This window comes from Lichenostomus cassidix, chromosome 2 (assembly GCF_008360975.1).
Source record: "Lichenostomus cassidix isolate B80296 chromosome 2, HeHo_3.0, whole genome shotgun sequence".
NCBI lineage: Eukaryota > Metazoa > Chordata > Aves > Passeriformes > Meliphagidae > Lichenostomus > Lichenostomus cassidix.
The window spans coordinates 134,189,286-134,210,649 of NC_139482.1; the positions used below are offsets into that span (position 1 = coordinate 134,189,286).

The 21,364-nt window shown below is 38.9% G+C and overlaps 1 protein-coding gene across 1 annotated transcript in view; it reads left to right on the top strand.

Moving 5' to 3' along the window:
- Positions 1-1,793: 1,793 nt before the first annotated feature.
- EMC2 (ER membrane protein complex subunit 2) overlaps positions 1,794-21,364 on the top strand; it is a 36,799-nt gene continuing 17,228 nt past the window's right edge. Inside the window, exons 1-5 of the mRNA XM_085053414.1 lie at positions 1,794-1,944; positions 8,134-8,247; positions 8,895-8,959; positions 13,680-13,765; positions 16,595-16,652. Of these exons, the coding sequence (XP_084909540.1) occupies positions 1,905-1,944; positions 8,134-8,247; positions 8,895-8,959; positions 13,680-13,765; positions 16,595-16,652 (363 nt within the window). The 5' untranslated portion in view covers positions 1,794-1,904. The remainder of the gene's footprint in view (positions 1,945-8,133; positions 8,248-8,894; positions 8,960-13,679; positions 13,766-16,594; positions 16,653-21,364) is intronic.

The following is a 21,364-nucleotide window of genomic DNA, read 5'->3' on the forward strand; positions in this document are numbered from 1 at the left end:
TCAGAGCTATCACTGAGAACAGTAACTGGACTGAGTGCCTGGGGGGTACTATCTCCTGCCTCCTGCCAAGACAAAGATGTGGGCAGGTGCACAAGCATAGAGCTAGATGTGCAGGGAACAGAAAGTCCAAACACCTCCCAAACACACAATTCTGAAATTTCAGCTCCTTCAGCATTAGATGACACCTGACTAGGCTTTTAAAAGGATCAAAATTTTTTATTTCTATGCTTAAAAGTTCTATCTGTCCCACATGAGGCATTCCAGCAGCACTGGCTGAACTCTGCAAGCTAATTTTTCTTTTTACTTCAGCTATTTCAATGTAGCCTGTAAGTGCAGAGCAGGTGTGTGCTAAATTCTTTATGGATCAGGATCATAAGCAGTCTGTATTCATTCCTTTACTCGTAGAACAAGAGTATCAGTTCCCCACTCACATACTATGAGAATAAATATATAAAAGTTTTTGGAAGTGTTCACATAATACAGACACTGGCATTTTAAAATTACAGGGAAGGACAGCTGTGCTATACAAGGTCTAAACAATAGTCACTTAAAAGATCAGAAACCACTTTCGAATGAAGAAAAGTCAGGCACACCCTGTCTTTCTAGACCATCATTTGAATTCCAGTTGAGGCCTTTTAGCTGTCGAAGTTATATGTAATTACACGGCAGATAGTATTAAGAATTAGTAGTTTATTCTAGCCAGAGGGGGAACATAATAAATAGAGAAAGCTTTTTTGATACTAAGGTTCATTTGTTGATGGAGCTAGGGGATTAATTTTGAATATGGAGTCTGAGGCATTTCCCATAAAAGGTCTTGTCAGAGTTAAATGTCAGACAACTAAGTTTCTGGCAATATTTTCTAAAATAGTTTCTTTAGTTTCTTTAACTTTTTTATATGGAGTTAAAAATCCATTGCTTTATTATTTCTTTTTTAAAATATCTTCGGCAGAGCTACATGAATTTAATAACTATACAGTATTGATACCGGGAGCCCTATTTACTAAGAAACACTTCATCTCCACAGCAGAAGCTGTGATGTCAGAAGGTAATCAGTGGAGAAGACACAGAGGTGGGCACGGCTGGCCGCACTCCTGTCTGCAGAGCCCCTCGGGGCCTGTCCTGAGCCGCGGTCAGAAATGTGTCGCTGTGTCGGTTCACTGCCCATGCGGTGTCTGGGGCACACAGAGAAACCGATGGGTCACCCTGGACAGTTCATGCTCCTCTCCAGGATTCCAGGGGCAGGAAAAGCACTGGCAGTCCTCACGCTGAACCCAAACCGCACCGGGTACATCTTCGCCCGGCGTGTGTTCAAGATGCACAACCTCATGCCATGCCAACTGGTCCTGGACAGTTTATGCGGACTATAAAACAGGAAAATCACCTGCAGCCCTTAGTGCCAGCTGCCGTTTGGGCTCCGAGGTTTTAAGCCCGGTATCCGCGAGCGGGACAGGATCGGAGCGCGGCGGGCTGGGATCGCGCGTGTGCCCTCACTGCGCTGCCGGCCCGCGACTAAGAGCCTAGGGCCGGCGGACAGGCGCCAGCTGCCTGACGCTCCGGCCCTTCGGGGCTCCCCCAGCGGGGCCAGGCTCCCTCTAGCCGCCGCGACGGTGGCGGAGGGCATGGAGGGCTCGGAGAGAGTCCTGCGGCGGCCCGGACCGGGCTGCGCGGGCACTGCAGGCAGCTCGCAGCCCCGCGCCGTCCCCGGGCGCTTCCCGGCCGGGCCTGCCCCGCTCCATCCCCGGGCGCTTCCCGGCCGGGCCTGCCCCGCTCCATCCCCGATCGCTGCCGGCCGGGCCTGCCCCGCTCCATCCCCGGGCGCTTCCCGGCCGGGCCTGCCCCGCTCCCGCCCTCCCGCCAATGACGGCCGGGATCGTCACCGTGTGCGTCACGGGGCGGCCGCCAAGATGGCGAAGGTGTCGGAGATGTACGACGTGACTTGGGAAGGTAACGCCGCGCAGCCGGCGGTCCCCGCCCGGGGCAGGGGCTCTGCCGGCCCGACCGGCCCGCGGCGGCGGGGAGGGGCGGCGCTCCCGGAGCCCCGCAGCGCGGCGGGCCCGGGCAGGCGCCGGGCGGCCGAACCCAGGCCCGGGGAACAGGGGAGAGGCGCGGCGGTTCTGTCCGTCGCCGGCTTCTCGGGCTGTGGGCTCCGGGCTGCAAAAGCGGCGACCTATGCTCGGTCCCGCAGGTCCCCACCCGGCCCGGAGCGCCCCGCCCGCGCTGCCCCGGTGCTCGGCGGCCGGCCTGCCCTGCCTCCCTGCGCGGGCACGGCGGCCCCGCTTCCCGGCCTGCCCCGCAGGGTAGATACAGCGCCTAGCAGGAAAAATGGGCTCTTGGCAGGGTCAGCAGCGTGTGTCACAGTTCATCTTTTGGGGAGTTATAAATTACCTGACATTTTCGTAAAACTTGATCATAAGCGTTTATGGGGAAACTTCAAGGTCTGAAGTGACAAAAGTTTTTGAAAATCCCATTTATAGCTTTCATTACGATCATCATTGATCATAATGGTGATTTATTTTTCACATAGCAATAGTGTTTGAGCTTTACTCGACCTTCTCAGTGGTTCTTTCATAACCAGTATTCACATGTGAGCTCAAGACAGCACTCAAGCCCTTTACAGTCTCCTATCAGGAATAAATGAATGGCTTATAATAATAGTTTTGGCCATAAAGGGGGAACCTTTATCTGTGTACCATGCAATACAGATATTATAGTGTCGAGAAGATAATGCAGAGAGAAGCTGTGTGATCTTTGGCTTTCATTTATTTACTGCCAATCTATGAAGAAATAATTGAGCAATAGAAAAATTCCCCAGTCGTGAATTATTGCTTAGTTTGGTTTTGTAGCTAACAGGACAAACATTGCATGGGATGTATTTTAGCAGATGCCAGTAACTTGTCCATTGAAATACTGCCCATGCTGTCTTTCCTGCACCTTGTTCTGTAGGACTGAAGCAAAACAAAATGGAATTCCAGACATTCAGGTTTTGGCTCAAATTGCATTAATGTCAGAAAAAGTTTTAGCTGGTATAGGAGAAAATAGTGCTATAACTGAATTACTAAGGATAAAGAAGCCAGCCTGGAGATCAGTTTATAGGTAATTTTACTTTGGTATTTGGTTGTATCACCAGTATGTCATTAGGCTAGTTGGGAAAACCTTGACTGACCACTCTTTTACATCTGTTGAATGAAGGTACAGTACTTGGAAGCTCAGCTTGGATGGAGAGCAGGCAGGCCTCTGTACATAAAGGGAGATTGTATGGATCATTACTGGTGGTGGTGTTAGATTTTCCCAGAAGTTGCTCTAAACCACCTTCTGTAGAAAAATTCCTAGTTTTTATTTTTCTTGAGCAGACATTGCTACGAAATGCAGAAATTTAGGGTGGATTTTTTCCCCCTGTTGTTCTTGGGTATCGGTGACTGGAATGAGAAATGAGCTTTTTCACAGGATGGGTGATGTGCACTGTGTAGATGTCTCTGTACATTTAGCCTGAGATTGTTTTGGCCCAGGGCATTGCTGGGTGTATATTAATGCTCTGATGTAGAGGCCAGGTGTAGGATACTCAAGCCTACTGCTTCTGGACTTGGCTAATTCATACTGAGGTGAGCTGCCTGCTCTTAGAAATACCCTCCACATTCTGTTTCCAAAAGTTCTGATTGACATTTGTTGCATTGTGCTAGGTGTAGAGTTTTGTGTATGGGTGGGGTTGAATGAGAAATTTTGGAGGACCAGCTGGTGAGTTTTATCATATCAACTTCTCAGTTGGTATCTTCAAGTGTACACCCAAATGAAAAGCTGGTGTGTGTTGGTAGGAGGGTCTGTCTCCACTTTGGAAGCACACATTTGAAAAATTCTGTATTTTTTTCCCTCTGTTTTAAGAGATGAGAAGTAAAGTGAAAAAGGAGTCCTGCAACAGACTATGCAAAGTCTCTTCCTAAAGAAGACTTTCCTCTTTTCTCTGTGTGAGCTTTAACAGATCGTGGTGTAATAAAACTTTTCATGGGTGAGGTGATCGCAGCAGTATTGTGACCTAGTTCATAGCAAAGAACTTGAACACAGTTCTGGAGATTTTACGTAGTGCATTTTAAATCTTTCTAAAATGCCTGATTTCTGTGAAACCAGGTGTATGGTTATTATGTCCTTCATGTACTGAGGCCTTTCTAAACACGACATTTTATACTTACATATTGCTCAAAGATGAATCTGTGATTCAAGGTTAGGAAAGAAGAGTAACATGAGAAAGTTAAATAGTTTGTCCCTCTCTTTGCTTTTCACTCAGGTTCTTTGAGACAGAGGTAGGAGTTTAACCATGGTTAAATTTTGTTAGGTACATGTGTAGTACAGATGGTTAGAAAAGATAACTGAAAAGAACTGTTTTTCCAGTGTGGGAAGTGTTGTTTTTATTTTTTCTTTCACTACTCTGTGTGTCAAGGTTTAAAGTGTATTTGGAAATTTGTGGAGCAGGAGAACCTCTCATTTAACTTCATGGTCTTGATCAATGGACTTAGATGATCCAAACATCCAAACAGATTCCGAGTGCTATGGCATTGAAAGAGAAGCTTATATGTGGTCATGTAACATATATTTTACAGTTTATTTACTTGAGACAGAGGTGATATGTTGCTCCTTTTTTTTTATATAGTGTTACTAATTATCCTATAAAAATGGCATATTTCCTGCTTCCTTCATATATAAAAGAATTAGAAGCTATGTGGAGTGACAGGAAGCTGAGAACTGCATGTGTAGTAAAGGTGCAGGTTGTAGCAGGTAGCATGATGTAGGTTTGCACATCACTTGGTACCTGGTGATATGCAGCCTCTTACTAGGAGTTTCTTAAGATATGTAGAACTTCATAGAATAAATATTTATCATCTTTTCAGTGCTACATTAAATATTGATTTGTCCCATGCATGGAAATACTAAAAAAAGCAAACACCTCTGTAACTTCATTTTAGGAACAGGTTTTGGAGCACGTAAATAAACCTCTATATGAAAATTAACATGATTTGCAAACAGGCAAAACAGTTCAAGAGCTATTAAAATAACAATTGACTTTCACAGAAAATGCATCTGACATATTGTCAGATTTGGGCAGAATAAACCAAGTTTTCTTAACCTTGCACAGCAGCATAGTGGTGTTAACCGATGAAACCTTGTTAAAGTGAAGCAGTGACTTTCGGCTGTCATGGCTGAGCTTCTGGGGATCCTTGAATGCTGTCGTGGCAATTCTTGTTTCAGTCAGTGATTCTCTTCAGTGGATATCAAAATGAAAAAGAGAAAGGGATGGCATATGGATATCAAAATGAAAAAGAGAAAGGGATGGCATATTCTCTAAACTAGCTTTCTTTTGATATAAACAGAAAAAGAGAAAAAATATTTTTTAAGATTTTTATTAGCTCTGAATGCCTTTTGTTTAAGTTCTCTGTATAATTAAATTAGTAGTGCTATTTTCTATATTAAAAATTGCCCTGCTTCACTAGTGGCACTTCAGAAGTTGTCATTACTATGTTCATGTGAGACTTTTCAAGTAACCCTTTTTCATTTTTGAAAATACCATATAATGCTTTATAAAGTGAAGTTTAACAGTGTGTCTCTGTAAGGGCATTTTCTTGCAAATGTGCATATCCGGAAACATGTTATATAAAGTAAGAGAAAATTCCTAGTGAACTTAAAAACTGAGCACGTCTGTCTTTAATGTCTCTAGTTATTAGAGTCCACTTTATGTGACAAACTTCCTTTCTGTGACTTAGAAACTGAATTAGTATTTAGTTTGTATGGAAAATCTAGGAAATATGAAACAGTCTAGCATTTTATCTCTGTGATAATCTATGTGCAGTTAACTGTTTTTGATGTGGGTTTGTTGTGTTCCGTGCTGTCTTTGCTCTCATTTAGTTATTCCTAATATTCAGTTGGAATCAAGGGGTCAGATCAATGTACTCTGGGTTTTATATATGGATTTATGGAATTACATCAAGCAAAGGTGAGATGCTGAGTTGTTTTTTTTAACTGAGGCCCTTTTGACAGCAGAGTTGCCAGGTTTAGAGGCAGCATCTGCAGCACCCAGCTATGACACCTGTGCCTCTGCTTGCACCTGTCAGATGAAAGGGCACAGAGGTGTGCTGTGGGTGAAGATTTGGTGTTTGAAATAGAGAATCAATATGCAAAAGAGCTCTGGAAATGTTGTGGTTGCAGGGTCCCTGAGTGACTGCCATGGTAGCAGCTATATGGCCAAGGTTACATTTCAGAGTTTGCAATTTCTGTCTGCCCAAAAGTGGCAATTTCCTTCATTTCATCAGGTGCTTTTAGATATCAGGGACTTGAAAACTATGATCCAATTCATCAGTAAGTAATTGTAAGATGATTACTTCATATCTGGTTGCTCAGGCTGAATGAACTGACACCTTACCGGACACAAAAATAAAACTTGTGGTGGACTTCTTGTGTGGTTTTAGGAAACGGGAAACGTTTGTCCCAAATGCCTCTACTTCTTTGAACTTGTAACATTTTGATTTACTCATGCCAAGCTTGCCAGTTTAGAAAAACCCAAGTCTAAAACAAATGTATCAATTGCTCAGCACCAACCTATATGTGAGAGGAGAAATTGTACTTAAAATTAGACGTTTCTTTACCATACTTTTTTTTTCTTCTAAAATCCCTAATTGCTCCTGCCCAGCCTCGTGTTATGTCTTGAAGATTTAAGTTGTTATTGTCTGACTCTTTTGATTGATTTCTTAGTAAAACATTCATCATTTAACAACATTGTAAAAAGCCTTGTGTAATTTTAGTACAGTTTGTAGTGCTTTCTTCTACCTTTTACATAAAATTCAGTATTTCTAAAATTAATAAATCTTTGATTCATCAGCTGATGTTCTATTCTTTGTCCTACAGTTTTTTTTCTGTTGCTGTAAATGTTGTAGTTGTGTGAGGAATGGTAGATGTACCTTCTGTTAATACATAATTCAGACACTATTCCATTTGGAATCACACTGGAATGAAGGCATTGATAATTTCCAAGTAAATGAGCGGTGGAAATCAGACAGCTTATTTATTTTTAGGCGTTTAGCTTGTCAGCTTTTGTGAATGTTTGTGTTCACTCACATTCTTGCCGTCTAACGTTGAATTTCCAGGGACCATCATGTGTCTAGAACCGTTTAACTTTGCCCATGCATATGAAATGTAACCCTGTGGTGGTTTTGGTTGAATTTCAAAACACAAAATGTAGCACAATAACAGTCTTATGAGCGATCCGAGAACACTTCAGGTAGATGGAACAACTTTCAGTGCTTAATTTTTAAATGTCATTTACATGAACTCTGTGTTTTGAAGTGCAAGAAAAACTGACAGTATTTAGATCTATCACTGTATTTGTTTTTCCAGCTGTTGTAAATTTTTTTTAAAATACTGGCAACAGTTTTCCTGGTACCTTCTTATTGCTAAAGCCACTATCTAGTAATGAAAACTATTTTCCTTAAGTTTTCCCGAAATTTGTTCTTGTGTATAGAATGTCTGTACATACATAAATGTATGTGTATATAAAATCACATTCTTAGCAATTTCCTGATCTAGAGGATAAATAAAGTTCAGGCAAGGCAGTGCTCTCTAGCTGATGTGATGAATATGCCTGCTCTTTTGGAGATCTTAAACGTACTCTTGAAACAAAAATCCTAATGTTAAAATAAACTGTCTTTTCTATCTTGCCTAGGTAAACAGTGATATTTTTACACCTTTGTACACTTCCCTGGTGAAAGCCTTCCAATTCATGTCTGTCTTTCTGGAAGCTCAGTTCTCTAGGAGCATGTAGATTCCTTTCAGAGAGTGGAAGTTCTAATGGTTTTTCTAAAATTTCATGTGAAAGTTTTTCCACCTGCAGCAGAAATGCAATTTTAGTGTTGTTTGTAAATGTGTGAAACTACTTGGGAGAAATCTCTTGTAGCCTATTTTACCTTACTATTTTATTTTAATATTAGTATTTTAATATATTTTAATATACTAGTATTTTAATATTAGTAGAAGTCACTTTTTAGTTCTGTTGCTCTTTATACCCATTCTTTATAAGTATATCTTATCTATCATATACACAGTCAAATTCCACTACTATATGGAAATTTGAGGTTTTTTTCTCTCCTTTGCCCGCAGATATGCGTGATAAAATGAGGAAATGGAGGGAAGAAAACTACCGAAACAGTGAACAGATAGTAGATGTTGGAGAAGAGTTAATTAACGAATATGCATCTAAACTTGGAGATGACAGTAAGTAAACAATCATTATTTTTAAAAATTTCATTGTCTGATATGCTTTTCTTTTTTTAGCCTCATATTTTATTTAACAGCCTTTGTGTTGTCTTTCAGTACATGCTGATGTTGATGAAATATTTATTACTTTCTTAGTCTAATAGGCTTCCAGAATTTCAAGAGTTTATTTCTTTATGAAATGTGGGCTGCAGTGAAAACATCTGTAAAAATTACCTGGTAGAACTATTAACTTGCGCTGTTAGTATTTAGACTGCTACCTGAAAACTTTGTGTTAAACTGTCACTGAGATGTTATTTGCCTGATTTCTGTTCTTCAACACTGTGGCAGAAATTGAAGCAAGTCCTCACAGGGATCTGTCTAGAACAGGGCATTTATAATGTTGGGAAAAATAGAGAATTAGAGCTTTTTTGCCTTTCAAGATGTCAGAAGGTACTTCGGCACTAAAAGCACTAAATTGCTTAAATACGTTTTTAATTAATTCCAGCAGTTTCTTAATTTGTCCCTGTTTTAGACGTGATTCATGGGAGTAGAAGGGGAAAAATGTTCAGACAGAATTAATTAATTCTGTTTACATGAGAAGTGCTTCCTATTATCTTAAACAAACCCAAACCAATTATCTGCATTTATTGTCTCTTTGTTTCCAGTTTGGATAATTTATGAACAGGTGATGATTGCTGCCCTGGACTGCAGTCGAGATGATTTGGCATTGGTAAGTTTTCAAGTTGACTTTTCTTTCACACTGTATGTTTTCATCCTGGGTATCTCTTCCAGGTAGTTTTTTGGACAGTTACAGGTTATTCTGAATTCCATAGCTTGGACTGGTAGAAAGAAGATCTATCAAGAAATACACGGCTGTGAAGAAACTGCCACCATCTACCTCCTCTAAGGCGTAACTTTTGTTTAGACAGATCACATCTCTTCCAATAGCCATGAAAATATTTACAGCTACACTGGTATGGGCTAAATGTCAAGAATAATATTGAAGTTGCCATATTGTACCAAGAGTGTTTGTTTATTGAAAAGCTCTCAAATTATATTGGTTTCCTGAATGTTTTGGGTAAAATGACCCATCTTACATATCATATTATATGTTATGTTGGCTAGCATTAGAGAAAGTCATTGACATATTGGAGCACATCTTCAGGATGAATAAGGGGCTGGACTGCATAATGTATAAGGAAAGGCTGAGACATCCATGTTAAGTCTGAGGAAAGCCAAGAAGGGATTTTTGAATATGTACTGATGGGAAGGTATAAAGAAGTTGAGCACATATTCTCATAGATGAGCAGCAAAAGACAAGTCTGGGACATAAGCTACAACAAAGGAAATTCCAGTCAGATATTAGGAAAAACTTAGTGAACACTTTATGACAAATGGCACATTGAAGCTGTGGAATCTCCTCTGGAAATGCTTAAAAATAGATTGGGATATGGCTCTGCACTCCCTTGTAAACTGGCTCTGTTTGTGGGGATTTGGAGTGTTGTAGCACAGGCCGGGAGGGTGGCACAGGCTGGCTCCCCCCGCGGACCGGGTGTGTAAATCCCACCGGATCCGGGGCGGGCAGCCCCCGAGGTTCTGCGGCATGGCAGCAGTCTTCCAACCACGTCAATTCAAGCAGGAATATCGTGAGACTAGGAAAGAACTGGACTCCATCTCTGTTCTGGCAGATTGGTTTATTTGGGGTAATGGGGAAAAGGGGGTTGCAGGGGAGGAGAAGGGGGGAGGAAAGGCAGGGACGGGATAAGGGCTGCCAGCCCAGAGATGCAGAGACCTCGAGCAGGTCTGGACATCGCCTTATAAAGGGAAAGGAAGGGGAGGGACTGTCTCCCCTAGAGCCAGTCCCGGGGAGTCTGAAGGGAAGACAGGCATAGGGAACCCACCAATAGATTTTGGGGTACAGCAGAGCATATTTCAGAATGAACCAATGGTATACAAAGCAGAGGCACAAAGGAGCACATGGAATCCTAAAATCCCACGTTGCTACATTGGAGCATCTGAACTCCAAAGGTCCCTTGCAATCCAAATTATTTGGTGATTGGTAATAAAAATATTAATGTTAATGGATATTTGGGTTTTGTCAGTTTGGGTTCTAATTTATTTGGATGATGCAAATAACAATTTAGATAGAATTAGCTTATTTTGAACTGTTAACATCTGTTTGTGAGGTTAAAAAAACAAAAAAAGCCACTGAAACAAACAAACAAAACAACCCAGTCAATTGAGCTTATCCTCTAAAGGCAGCAACAGGAAAAGGTAAGAGTGTGTCTAACAGCAAACTTTTAATCTTTTCACCCCTCCTTCACAAAATAGAAGAAAACAGAGGCTTGGCTTGTGCCCTGAAAGCCATCAAGCTTGAGCTTATTCCAAGTAAAAAGCCATTTTCAGGGCTTCAGGTCTTTCATAGCAATTACTCCTCCAGTGCCTTGTTCTCTCTCACATGACAAAGTGCTTCATAAAGCCTTTGAGCTTCATGTGATGTGGTTTGGGTAAAACTTAATGCAAGGGGTTAGGCTAGAGGATGTAGTTGGGAGAAGGGTGGTTTGGAAGTAGGCAGAACTAGACAGGTTTATCTGGCATCCCATATATATAGATATATGGTAAAATGGAATATGCTGGACAATATAGTACAAGACTTTGAACTTGTGAACTCACTAGACTTCCCTCTCTTTTGTCCCGCAGAAGAAAATACTGTTGTAGTATAGCTGTTTGTTTAAACAAAAACAAATAGACTTACTGTTTAAATAAATATGTTTCTGTGTCCTTATTTATATGTAAAACAGATTTGGTCTTTATTTCCAGAGTTTTTTAAAGAAGACTTTCACAAAATTGTTGACGGAGTCAGTGTTGAAAGATTAGTTGTGAAACACTCTTTGTTTTTACTAACCCTGGAAAGGAGTTTGAATTTCAGTCTCTGTGCCCTTTGAGGAATCTTGCTTGAGATGAGGGAATGCAACATTTTATATCCAGCTCAGAAATGAGATTAAAAGCATAGGAGGAATCTTAGGGTTATTTTTTTGTTTTTTCACATCATTGATGTATAATAAAGAAGTAGTTAATTCAAACAAGTCAGCATCATTTGTGGCGTTTGACTACATCTGTAGCTCCAAAGTAGACAAACAGCTTTGGAACTTCTGGGTTTTTAGCAGTGAGCTTCTGACAGCTGTGATGCATTTTGCTTAGGGGGATAGGTCTCATCTACACCAAATGAGAAGCCGAGGTAGTTTTCAGAGTCATTTATCTAACTTTTGGGATTTTTTTTTTCTTTCCTCTGTTTATTACTTTGTCCTTTCTCTCCTGCACAAAAAGCCCACATGTAATGCACGTTCCTGCTGCAACCAGCCAGTTGTTTAACGGAGGTGAATCACCTATTTAGATGATTAGTGCAATCACCTATTGCTGGCAGCACTTGCATTACCAGCATTTTACCTGCTGAAGTCCAGGTTTATATTTTTCTGCCTTTGATGTTTAAAATTAAAAAAGTCAGAAAGCAAATTAAGTGCAAGGTGAAGTTTCACATGCAAGTTACATTTGCCATTCTAACTGAGTGAATTCTGAGGGAATCTTGCAAGTAGATTATTGACATGGTGCAAAACCAGTCATCAGTAAAATAAATTATGGGGATTACAAGTTCCATTTAAAAAGAGGACATTCAGTGCTGCTGAGTCGAGAACATTTTGAAGATGTAGCTGGTGTAGTTTATTCATGTGCTTTTGGTTTTTTTAGTGTTACAGTGAGTTGTTTGAGACTTTCTTACAACTTTTCCTGTCACTTTATTGTGTGTGATAGCTTAATCTACAGGAGTTTATTTTGGCCCTTTGACTGCTGTGTTTGGTTGAGTAATGATTGTATAGTGAGATCTAATGTGAACAATTCTGGTCTTGTATTACTCCTGCACTTGAGCACTACTTTTATATTGTCAACGAGGATTTTTTAGATGTAAAAGTCAATCTGCAGATTGTGGAATTTAGTGTTGTAAGTGTTACAATTTTTGTTATTTGTACATTTTATTGGAGAAAAATAGTACATGTATTTGTAAAAATCACTGTCTTTCAGGATTCACTGATCACTGAACCACAGGGTGAATTTATTTTATGCAAAAGTTCTTTTTAAAGTCTACAAGGTTGTCTGGGTTTTAAAAGCTGGAGTGAATCTACTTTTCCGGAGTTTTATGTACATTTTCCTGTCCCTTAAGAATGGCCAGTTCACCTAGACATCACTCAAAGTGCCAGTAAACTACTTCTGTTCTAAACCTGTGCCTTTCTATGTGAAATTGCAATGTAAAAATCTTGGTTCATTGCAAATTAAATGGAACGTGATGAAAATAGTCTGTTCTTACTAGAGGCGAAGCATCGCTAATTTGGTTACTGTGGCTTTTCTCTCTTCCATTCCTGTTTTTTAGCATCTGGGATAGATGCAAATATTCTTCTTGTATGTGCTTTAGCAACCTCTTTATCTACCGAAACAAAGAGGGATCATCCTAATTGTTACCAATTTGTACTTTTTCAGTTTTGGCTGTTGGATGTGATGAGATGGAACAGATTATGTAGATAAGCCTCTGCTAGAGCCTTAGGTCTGAAGAACAAGTTTCTAAGTTGAGCTGTATGAGTAAGTGCCTAGAAGAGGAGGATTCAGTGTGAAGCTTTTAACATGATGCGCACCGCTGGTCTGTTTGAGAGCCTGTGGACTGTCCTGCCTCCCAGTGTCATGAGTCAGCTACAAACTTTGCAATGCTATTTAGCCACATTCATTATGTGGTTACAAGTTAGTTTGCTCTGGGGAAGTTGTGACTCAGTCCCTCTACCAAACATCCTCTGCTAATCCAGAGAAATCTGCCTGTGATGAATTCTTTTTATCCAGCCCAGGTGTCTCATTGATTTCAGTAGTTAAAAACTATGCTTCTTCTGCCAGCAGGCTGTACCCAAGCCAGTGGCAAACATTTTCTTTGGATTTCGAAGTTTTATTTTAAAAATAAACACAGAGCATTGTATTAGCATAGTTTGTTCCATTGTGAAATATCCATTTATTAAACAAGTATCACTTAAGCTCTTACTGTCTTTATTTTGTTTTTTTACTGTCTTGTGTTACTATGCGGCAACTAATAGAATTCAAGTTTTAGTAGTATCAGAGCTGTTTTAGTAGGTGAGTGTAATTTTCTGGGCAAGTAACTATTTCCAAGGGGGCCTGACAATCTAGTGCCCTGTATGGAAGATAATTCTTAAAAGTAGTCTTCTAAAAGGCTGAATTTCAGTTTCTGACTTTTTCTTTATCAATGCATTTTATTGCTTGTTTCAAAAATTGGTATTTACTTTTACTCAGAACTGGCACGCCAAGTTGTTGAATTATGGGTCAAGGTCTTTTTCTATATTTTCTTCTTCTAGCTTCTGTGTAGATAATTATATTCACAATAATATTTTTGGTTCTTTGTATAGTTTTGTCTTCAGGAACTGAGGCGGCAGTTTCCTGGGAGCCACAGAGTTAAACGATTAACTGGAATGCGATTTGAAGCTATGGAAAGGTAAAACCTGAATTTTAAAAAATGTACTTTCTATCTGAGACAATGTTTGCTCTTTTTAAAGAAAGCATTCAGCCATTACAAAATGGCAAAATAATGCTGGGCAGTTTCTTTGTAGGAAATAACAGTGTGCATGATCGTATTATGATTTTTGGACATCTGTATTGCATTTTTCCAGGTACTATGCAGTGTTTCATTTTTGCAGTCTTCCTATCAGACATCATAGATCAGAAGTATCTCTTAGGCAGCAGCATAAGTCATTATACAGTAGAACACTTTACAGTTTTCTGGCAGATTCTGTGAGGTGTAAGTTTCATCTCACAGAGCTAGGGCATTATATGAAAATCGGTGCCAGCATTTTCTGTGTCTTACGTGTTCTCCTATACTCCTAATTACTGCAGGGTGCAGCTCTTTACCCTTGTTTTCTGAGTGTGGGTAAATGAACTTAAAAAGGATTAAATCTATAGAGTTTGTTGTAGAAACAAATCAAAAAACATGTGGAATAGAATGGCAGAAAATACAAAGATCAGACTGACCTTTTTGAAATATCCTATGGAAGGGTTACAACATACTAAGTTTAACAGAAATTACTAAAATAATGAACAGATTAAATCAAATGAATGACCTCAGGGCTTGGGGATGAACTTTATTGCACACATTTCTCCTTGGATACATCTTTGTTGTCAACATTCTGTTCTATAGCACTTGTCTTGGGTGTTGAGAAGGACTTCCAGTGCCTTTGAATGCTAACAAGTCTGTTCCATGCCACATTTTGCATGCAGAGTTGGTGAGTTTGGAGCCTTTAGGCCATCTTTATAAAAAGGAATTGGAAGTACACCCTAAATGCTTTTTTAAGAGATGCTTACTTAGCATATGTTTTTCATCTATTACATTCTTGCAAAATTAACTTTGAAAATTATATTTTATATGAAACACTGATAAATGTCCATTGCTTGGATCAACAGGAATGAATAAATGGACTCAGTTCACAGAAGCTGTCTCAGGGCAACCAGATGCTCTCTGTTTCACACTCACTTTATGCAAAATACACATTTTCGAAGAATTTCCATTAAATTTAGTTTTCTTGTCTTCATTTTATATGGGGTAGGAAGACAGTGAGATAATGGCAGCAGCTTTTCCCCCTTCCTGAAACCTATTCAGAAATACAATAGATTGTAATTCAGTTCAGGCTTATGTGACTACATGGAAGATGCTATTGCATGGGAACTGATCTTTGTGGGAGATGAGTGCTGCACATTGTGTGTGGTTTCAGCAGTGAAGCACTATTGAGCCATAGTTTTCTGAAAGTGCTCATCAAAATTCTTGACAAAATGTCCCTATCAGGTCAGATCCTTGAGATTAGAGTATGAGGGAGCAGAGAACAAAAGTTTAGGTTTCATGTCCAGAGGTTATCTCTAGAAAGTCAGAGAAGAAAGAGGCTTCATCTTGGGGTTGTTCTGAGCAGGAACCCATCTGCAGGTGCTCTAAGCCATGCCCTGGAGGAGCCTGTCTGTCTCCACTGACTAAAAGAAGTCTAGAAAGATTTATGCTGGAGGCATCATGTTTTCAATTGAAGAAATGAACTTCTTAAGTTCTAAGTGACTTGTAGGATCTGGGGAGAATCCTGCTTTCTCCACAGGAAGAGGATACAGTGAAGAACATCCCCATAGACTGAGACACCCTGTAGACACTTGCTAATAAAAATAATATTGTTCTGGAATTTCACCATGTAAAGCTGGGATTATGGACATCATATTCCCTTCTAAAATGCATTTGATTAAGCAGCAACTAACAGAGAACACAAACACAGCATTTTGCAGCACATCAGCTCAAGTCTGTAGCAGTCACCTTCTACTTGTTTTTGCTTTTGTACTTCCTTTCGCATTAGTTCCTGTACCTTATGGTAGCTGGGCTGGACAGCTGAGCTATGCTGATGTCAGCAGTGCTTAAGGAACAGTGAGAGTATGTAAATGAGTGTCTGAGGTGATGTCTAAGGAATGTGTAGCATCAAAAATCAATCAGCAGTATCTCTGAAAACCTGCTTGTCAAACTACACATGAAGACACAATGTATGCCCTAGTTCTGTGGCAATAGCACAACAGCTGTATAGTGAAATATGGCTTGAATTGAATTATTTTGTTTGTTTGGGTCATGGACACAGCTGACTGGACACAGATCTGTTTCCCAGGTTTGGAGTGCTCATAGCACCTGAAGTAAACTGTTTCAAGCATACTTCAGATAGCAGAATTAATTGATAAACAAATAATAAAAAGTGGGAAATAGTGGAAAACATTTTCTTTCAAGATTTATGTTATAATCTGGGGTAGGCTTCTGTGTGGATCTTTCCAGTTCGTTGTGTGCAGCTGCTTATACATTTTAAAGTCACAACGGAAGAAACTTTACGTGAAGTTTTAAGTTACAGTGAAGTGAAATGTTGTTACTTTGGATGGCCTTTCAGATTTTGGAGTTTCTGTTTCTTAGGAGTTGGGAAAGGCGGGGAGTAGGAATGTGATGGTTGGACCTATTGGGTATAGATAAAGAGAGAACAGACAGGAGAATAAGATACTGGGTGTAAAATATCTAAGTTACTGCTGAAGTAGTATTCCATGAAGCAATTCCCATGTGTTTTTTTTCATCGGTGACATAAAATACTGCTGTTGATACTTAGCACTCAGTCAAAAGAATTTTGCATAAAAATAGTTTGCTTAGTACGTGTATATTATGTTTCAGTGTAAAAAATGCAGGAGGGCTGTTAGTAACTACTGCAAGGAAAGTCAAAAAGTCAGAAGTTCTGTCTTAGCAGAAATAAACATGAATGATTTCTTTGAACAGGTATGATGATGCTATCCAGTTATATGATAGAATTTTACAAGAAGATTCAACTAATACAGTAAGTTTAAAATATAACTCTAAATTCCAGTGATGTGTTGTTTGAAATTGTGACTAGATTTTCTGTGTTTCAGTGTGGAAAACTGTGTGTCTTTACTACTGTATTTGTTTCCTTTAGTTTTCTTTTATAATAACCTATATTTCCATCATTTCATGGTGGGAAGATGTGATTGTAATACCTGCTTAAACACTGATTTTAGGGGACAGATTAAAACTAGTGATCTTTCCAGCAGTCTGTTTAGATTTGGGCCTTTCAACTCTTTCATTTCCCAGAATATTCAGTATTTAAAAGGCTAGTATAGTCTGCTGTGTGTCTTCTATACTCCTAGTATCTTATCCTATTAATCTTACTTAAGAATTAACTATTAATACACTCAGAGTAGTGCTTGAATAGAAGTTCTTTTAATTTATGTCTGGGACACTTTACTAGCTCTTGAATCAAAATGCATAAAGCATGCCAATTGTATAAAACAAAATCTGAGACAGACTGTTCTGTTCTTCTAAGCATTTTTTGAATACTGTTTGTGAAAGCCACTATGAGCTATTAGATGCCAAAATAAAAGTCTAGAGAAACTTGTAGCAATATATTTTCATGGATTTTTTCCCCACAAGGATAAAAGTAGAAATATGAAGAAACTATAGAGTTTCAGATTTTTATATGACATGTTGGAAAGTCAATAAATTATTATTAATCATAGAGGGTATAAGTGTTACTTGGTTTTGAGGAACTCTCTGTTGGGTGAACTTCTGTGTAAATGTAATACTTGGGCTATTGCAGATGTTTTGGCAGTCACAGGTAAATCTTCCTAGGTGTGTGTTGAACCTCTGCCTTTCTTCAGTCAACTTATTTGATGCGGTCTGTTGTTCAGGAGGGGAAAACCCACAAGAACACAGATAACTGTGATTATTTAGGGTATGTCAGAGCTGGATATAGATCAAGTGCCATCACTTAAACTAAGTAAACCATTTTTAAAAATGGCAAAACAAATTAAAAAGTCAGCAGCAACAATAAAAAACACTCCAAACCACAAGAAAGTTATTTTCTAGGCAGCACATCTGGAAACAATACCAAGTTAAGCACTTGGACAACAGTGGTAGGTGAAAGTCTGTCTATTAGCATGATAGAACTACAGATTTTGTGCAAGAGTAAAAAAGAACTATTTCAGTTCTTCGCTCTTCTTTTTCACTCTCCCTGAAGTAGTAGAAGCTTGGGCTCAAGAAGTTTTGAGCAGAATATGCATTGATGTCCACAGGAAATGGTGGATTTTATCAGTGCATGGCCCAAAGAGTTTCAGAGACACTCTCTTCAGGGTCAGGTTGAACCAATGTGGAACTCATTTGCAGTGAAGTCACAGAATGGGTCACTTTGGTGCATGTTTTATGACCTTTTGTTGACACCAGTGGGAAATGGAGCACCACATTACAGTGACTTCTGCTCTTCAGCTATCTTAACGTAGCTAACATCAATTGAATGGTTTGTTGGATGGCTTTATAAAACAAAATTATATATTTAGATAAGTGAAATGCATGATTATTTCTTGATTTGGTTTTTCTCGGTAACCGAATCATAAAGATCCATAAAGTAAATATACTTAGAAACATAAATTGTAAATATTAGAACAGTTATGTGGCTGGATTTCATAAGATCTGATAACAGAATTGGTGAAATGTTAAACGCAAAGGAAAGGTTCCTTGCTGTATAACTGTGGAATAGGTTGGGTAAGGCTTGCATGTGAAGAGTGAAAGTAAAAGCTTTTGATAAATTGGCATATGCAGATTTCTTTGTGTCATTTACCTGTTGATTATTTCCATACACACATGTGGCTGCTGTAGGAAAATAAATATTTCAAGATTTCAAAAAAGGAGCTCATACTGAGTTTGTCTTGGCATTCACCTTACTTTATAGAAATTTCTCCTGCTCTGCTGACACATGGAGTTGCTTATATACATTAAATGTTTTGGCAAGTGCTTTAAGTGAAACATAGACATTTGTTCACACAAATCATGTAAAAATCATACCTTGCATTGACTGATCTAAAAGAAGCATGGAAAAAGGTTTTTCCAAAAAATTACTTCTCTTAGACACACAGCAGAATTTTCCACTATGAAAAGTGAAGTTTGAACTCGAATTATGTAATGGACATTTACTGTGGTTTTGTTGCATGCAAAATGCTGAAATTAAGATAGCAGTAATTATTTTATTTCATTTCTTAGGATAGAATTCAAAGTAGTTTTTATATTTAAAATATGATCCTCTCTAAGTTTTATCTCACTCTGCACTTACTTGCTGAAAAAGATGACTCATTTGACAATGGAACAACACTAATGTCATGTCAGAGATTTTGTTTCATTTTTCAAATCATGTAGATGTTGAGTAATATTTCTAAAGAGGCTTTAATGAATGAAATGTGACTCCAGTGAAATGCATAACTTGCATACATTTCGATGGGGTAAGAATTGGAACGTTTTCTATTCTTGTCCATTTTGGTTGAAATGAGGGGTCAAACTGACAGATCAATTAAGGCTGCATAGTATTTTCTATTGCAGGGCTTTTTTATTAATTAAAATTTCATGTAGGGTCCAATTGAAAATGTTTATAGTGATACTGAACAGTGACTGATTTGTTTGTAGATCTTCAGATAAAATGCTTATTCTGTTTCTCAGAACAAAATAAAAGAGAGTCATTGGGTTTTTAGGAGTGTTCGTAGAAAGGACTTTTTGGTTTTGCTCTTTATGTATTTCATTGAGAAATTGTTATTCTGCTCTGTTTTGGAGGAAAGCCTTCTAGTTAGACAGCTAAATATTTTTGGGCCCTTCTTGAGGTGGTCTGTCCAGCAGTACAGAGAAGATTGTTGATAAGAAATTGAGTTCATGTGTTCAAGACTTAGGTTGGTGTCTAACCCACTCCACTGTCGTCCAAGTGCACCTGCAGTTTCTCCTGATTATTCAGTTTAACCATCAAGAAGATTAGGGAGCACTTGGTCAACAGCAGGAGAAAGTGAGATGAGGTACAAAGTTCTGCCTTAATTCTAATACATGGAAGATCTGGTGTAATTCTTTGGCTTTTTTTCTTGCCACTTTTTCAACCAAGCTTTTCATGCAAGATACTCTGTATGCTTGCTTAGCTTAGGACATGTGGATTGTCTCATTAACTCCATGGGTTTAGTAATAAAATTATGTGAATGAAGAATTAAAATTTTCATAATAAGGCAGTGTTCTGATCAACTCTAGTGTTTATGGGAAGGGGCAGGAACAAGTGTATGCATATGGTCACGTGAAGTTAGCATATGGTCACATGAAGTTAACCTTTTTCATACTATTTTGAAATTTTTTTTGTAGCTGAGCTGGATGTGTTTCACAAGAGGCACAGGAGGTAGTTGAAGACCTCTGGGAACCCAGAATACTAGAGAGATTCAGAGCAAAATCTTAGTACTTTGTGTTGTGTAAATAGGCAGCAATTGTATATCATGAATATCTGAGTTAATCTCTTTCTGTGATTGTTCATTACTACCACCTTGACTGTATAGGTAACTTTTTTTTTTCCCCACCTCCTTGTCTCCACTAAATAAGATGAGAATGAGCACTCAATTTGAGCACTGGATATCTGTTTATCATCTGAAATATGATAATTTCTTAAAACTACTGCAGTAGCTGTGAATTAATTTTTAACAGAGACCTCTTATGAAGATCTTGCAGCTTTGTACATTTATGTTACAGGATGCTCTAAGCTGCAAAACGGAAAAATGCTCAGCAAATGAAACATCTACTAATAGTGAGAATTTTCTGAGGTGACATGTATGTTTCATTAAATATGTTGGCAGCGCTGCCAGGAAAGACAGAACTAGACCTAAAGTTAGGTGTGTATGGTGGTAGTTTTAAAGGGAATTGAAAAAGATAGCTTGGCACTGTCTGACACAGAATGGAGCTGGTGAGAGATGTGAAGAACTGCAGCTGCTGCCTCGGTTAGTTTCTGATGAGAACTGATGGGTAAACTGGGAATGCACTATGTGGTCCCTAAAAAAAATGGGTTTTTTTGCTTTTCACAGAGCATAGTTTACCATTGCAGAGGTTTTTTGCTTCTTGTTCAGTCATGATCAGTGAAGTGAGAGAGCAGAGTGCATTCCACCATTTTTCCCATGTTTTGTTGAGTGTAGCACTTTTAAATGTTGATGGCGATTTTGTCTCTTGAAATTAAGTATTTGAGAACATAAGAACAGTAGTACTGCAGTTGTGGCAAAAATCCATTTTCCTTGTCTTGTGTCTGATTTTGACTTATTGCAGATACCAGAAACGTGTAAGAGCAGGGCAATGACAGTATGCTCTGGTCTGTTCTGCCAGTTTCTATTCATCTTCATGTTGCAGTTTTCCTGTGCCAGAAGTGATAACTCTGTTTTTAATGGCTCTTCATGAAATTTCTGCATAGATTTATTTTTAAACTTGTTTAAGGTTGCCATGTCTACATCTACAACATAATTGAGAAATTAAATTTTGTAATTTATTAATGGATTGGGCAAATCTCCCCTGTTTTTTTTTCCTTCCCACATCTTCAATCTAACAATTTTATTTATGTTTCAAAATTTTTTATTTAATGCCTCTGAATTTGTGTGTTACAGTCAGCAGTTGTTTTCACTCTATTAATACTCATTACTTCAGGGATCTTTTCCACTTTTCTTCCCTCTAAGCTAAGAAGTCCTAATGTACAGCAGTTCTTGT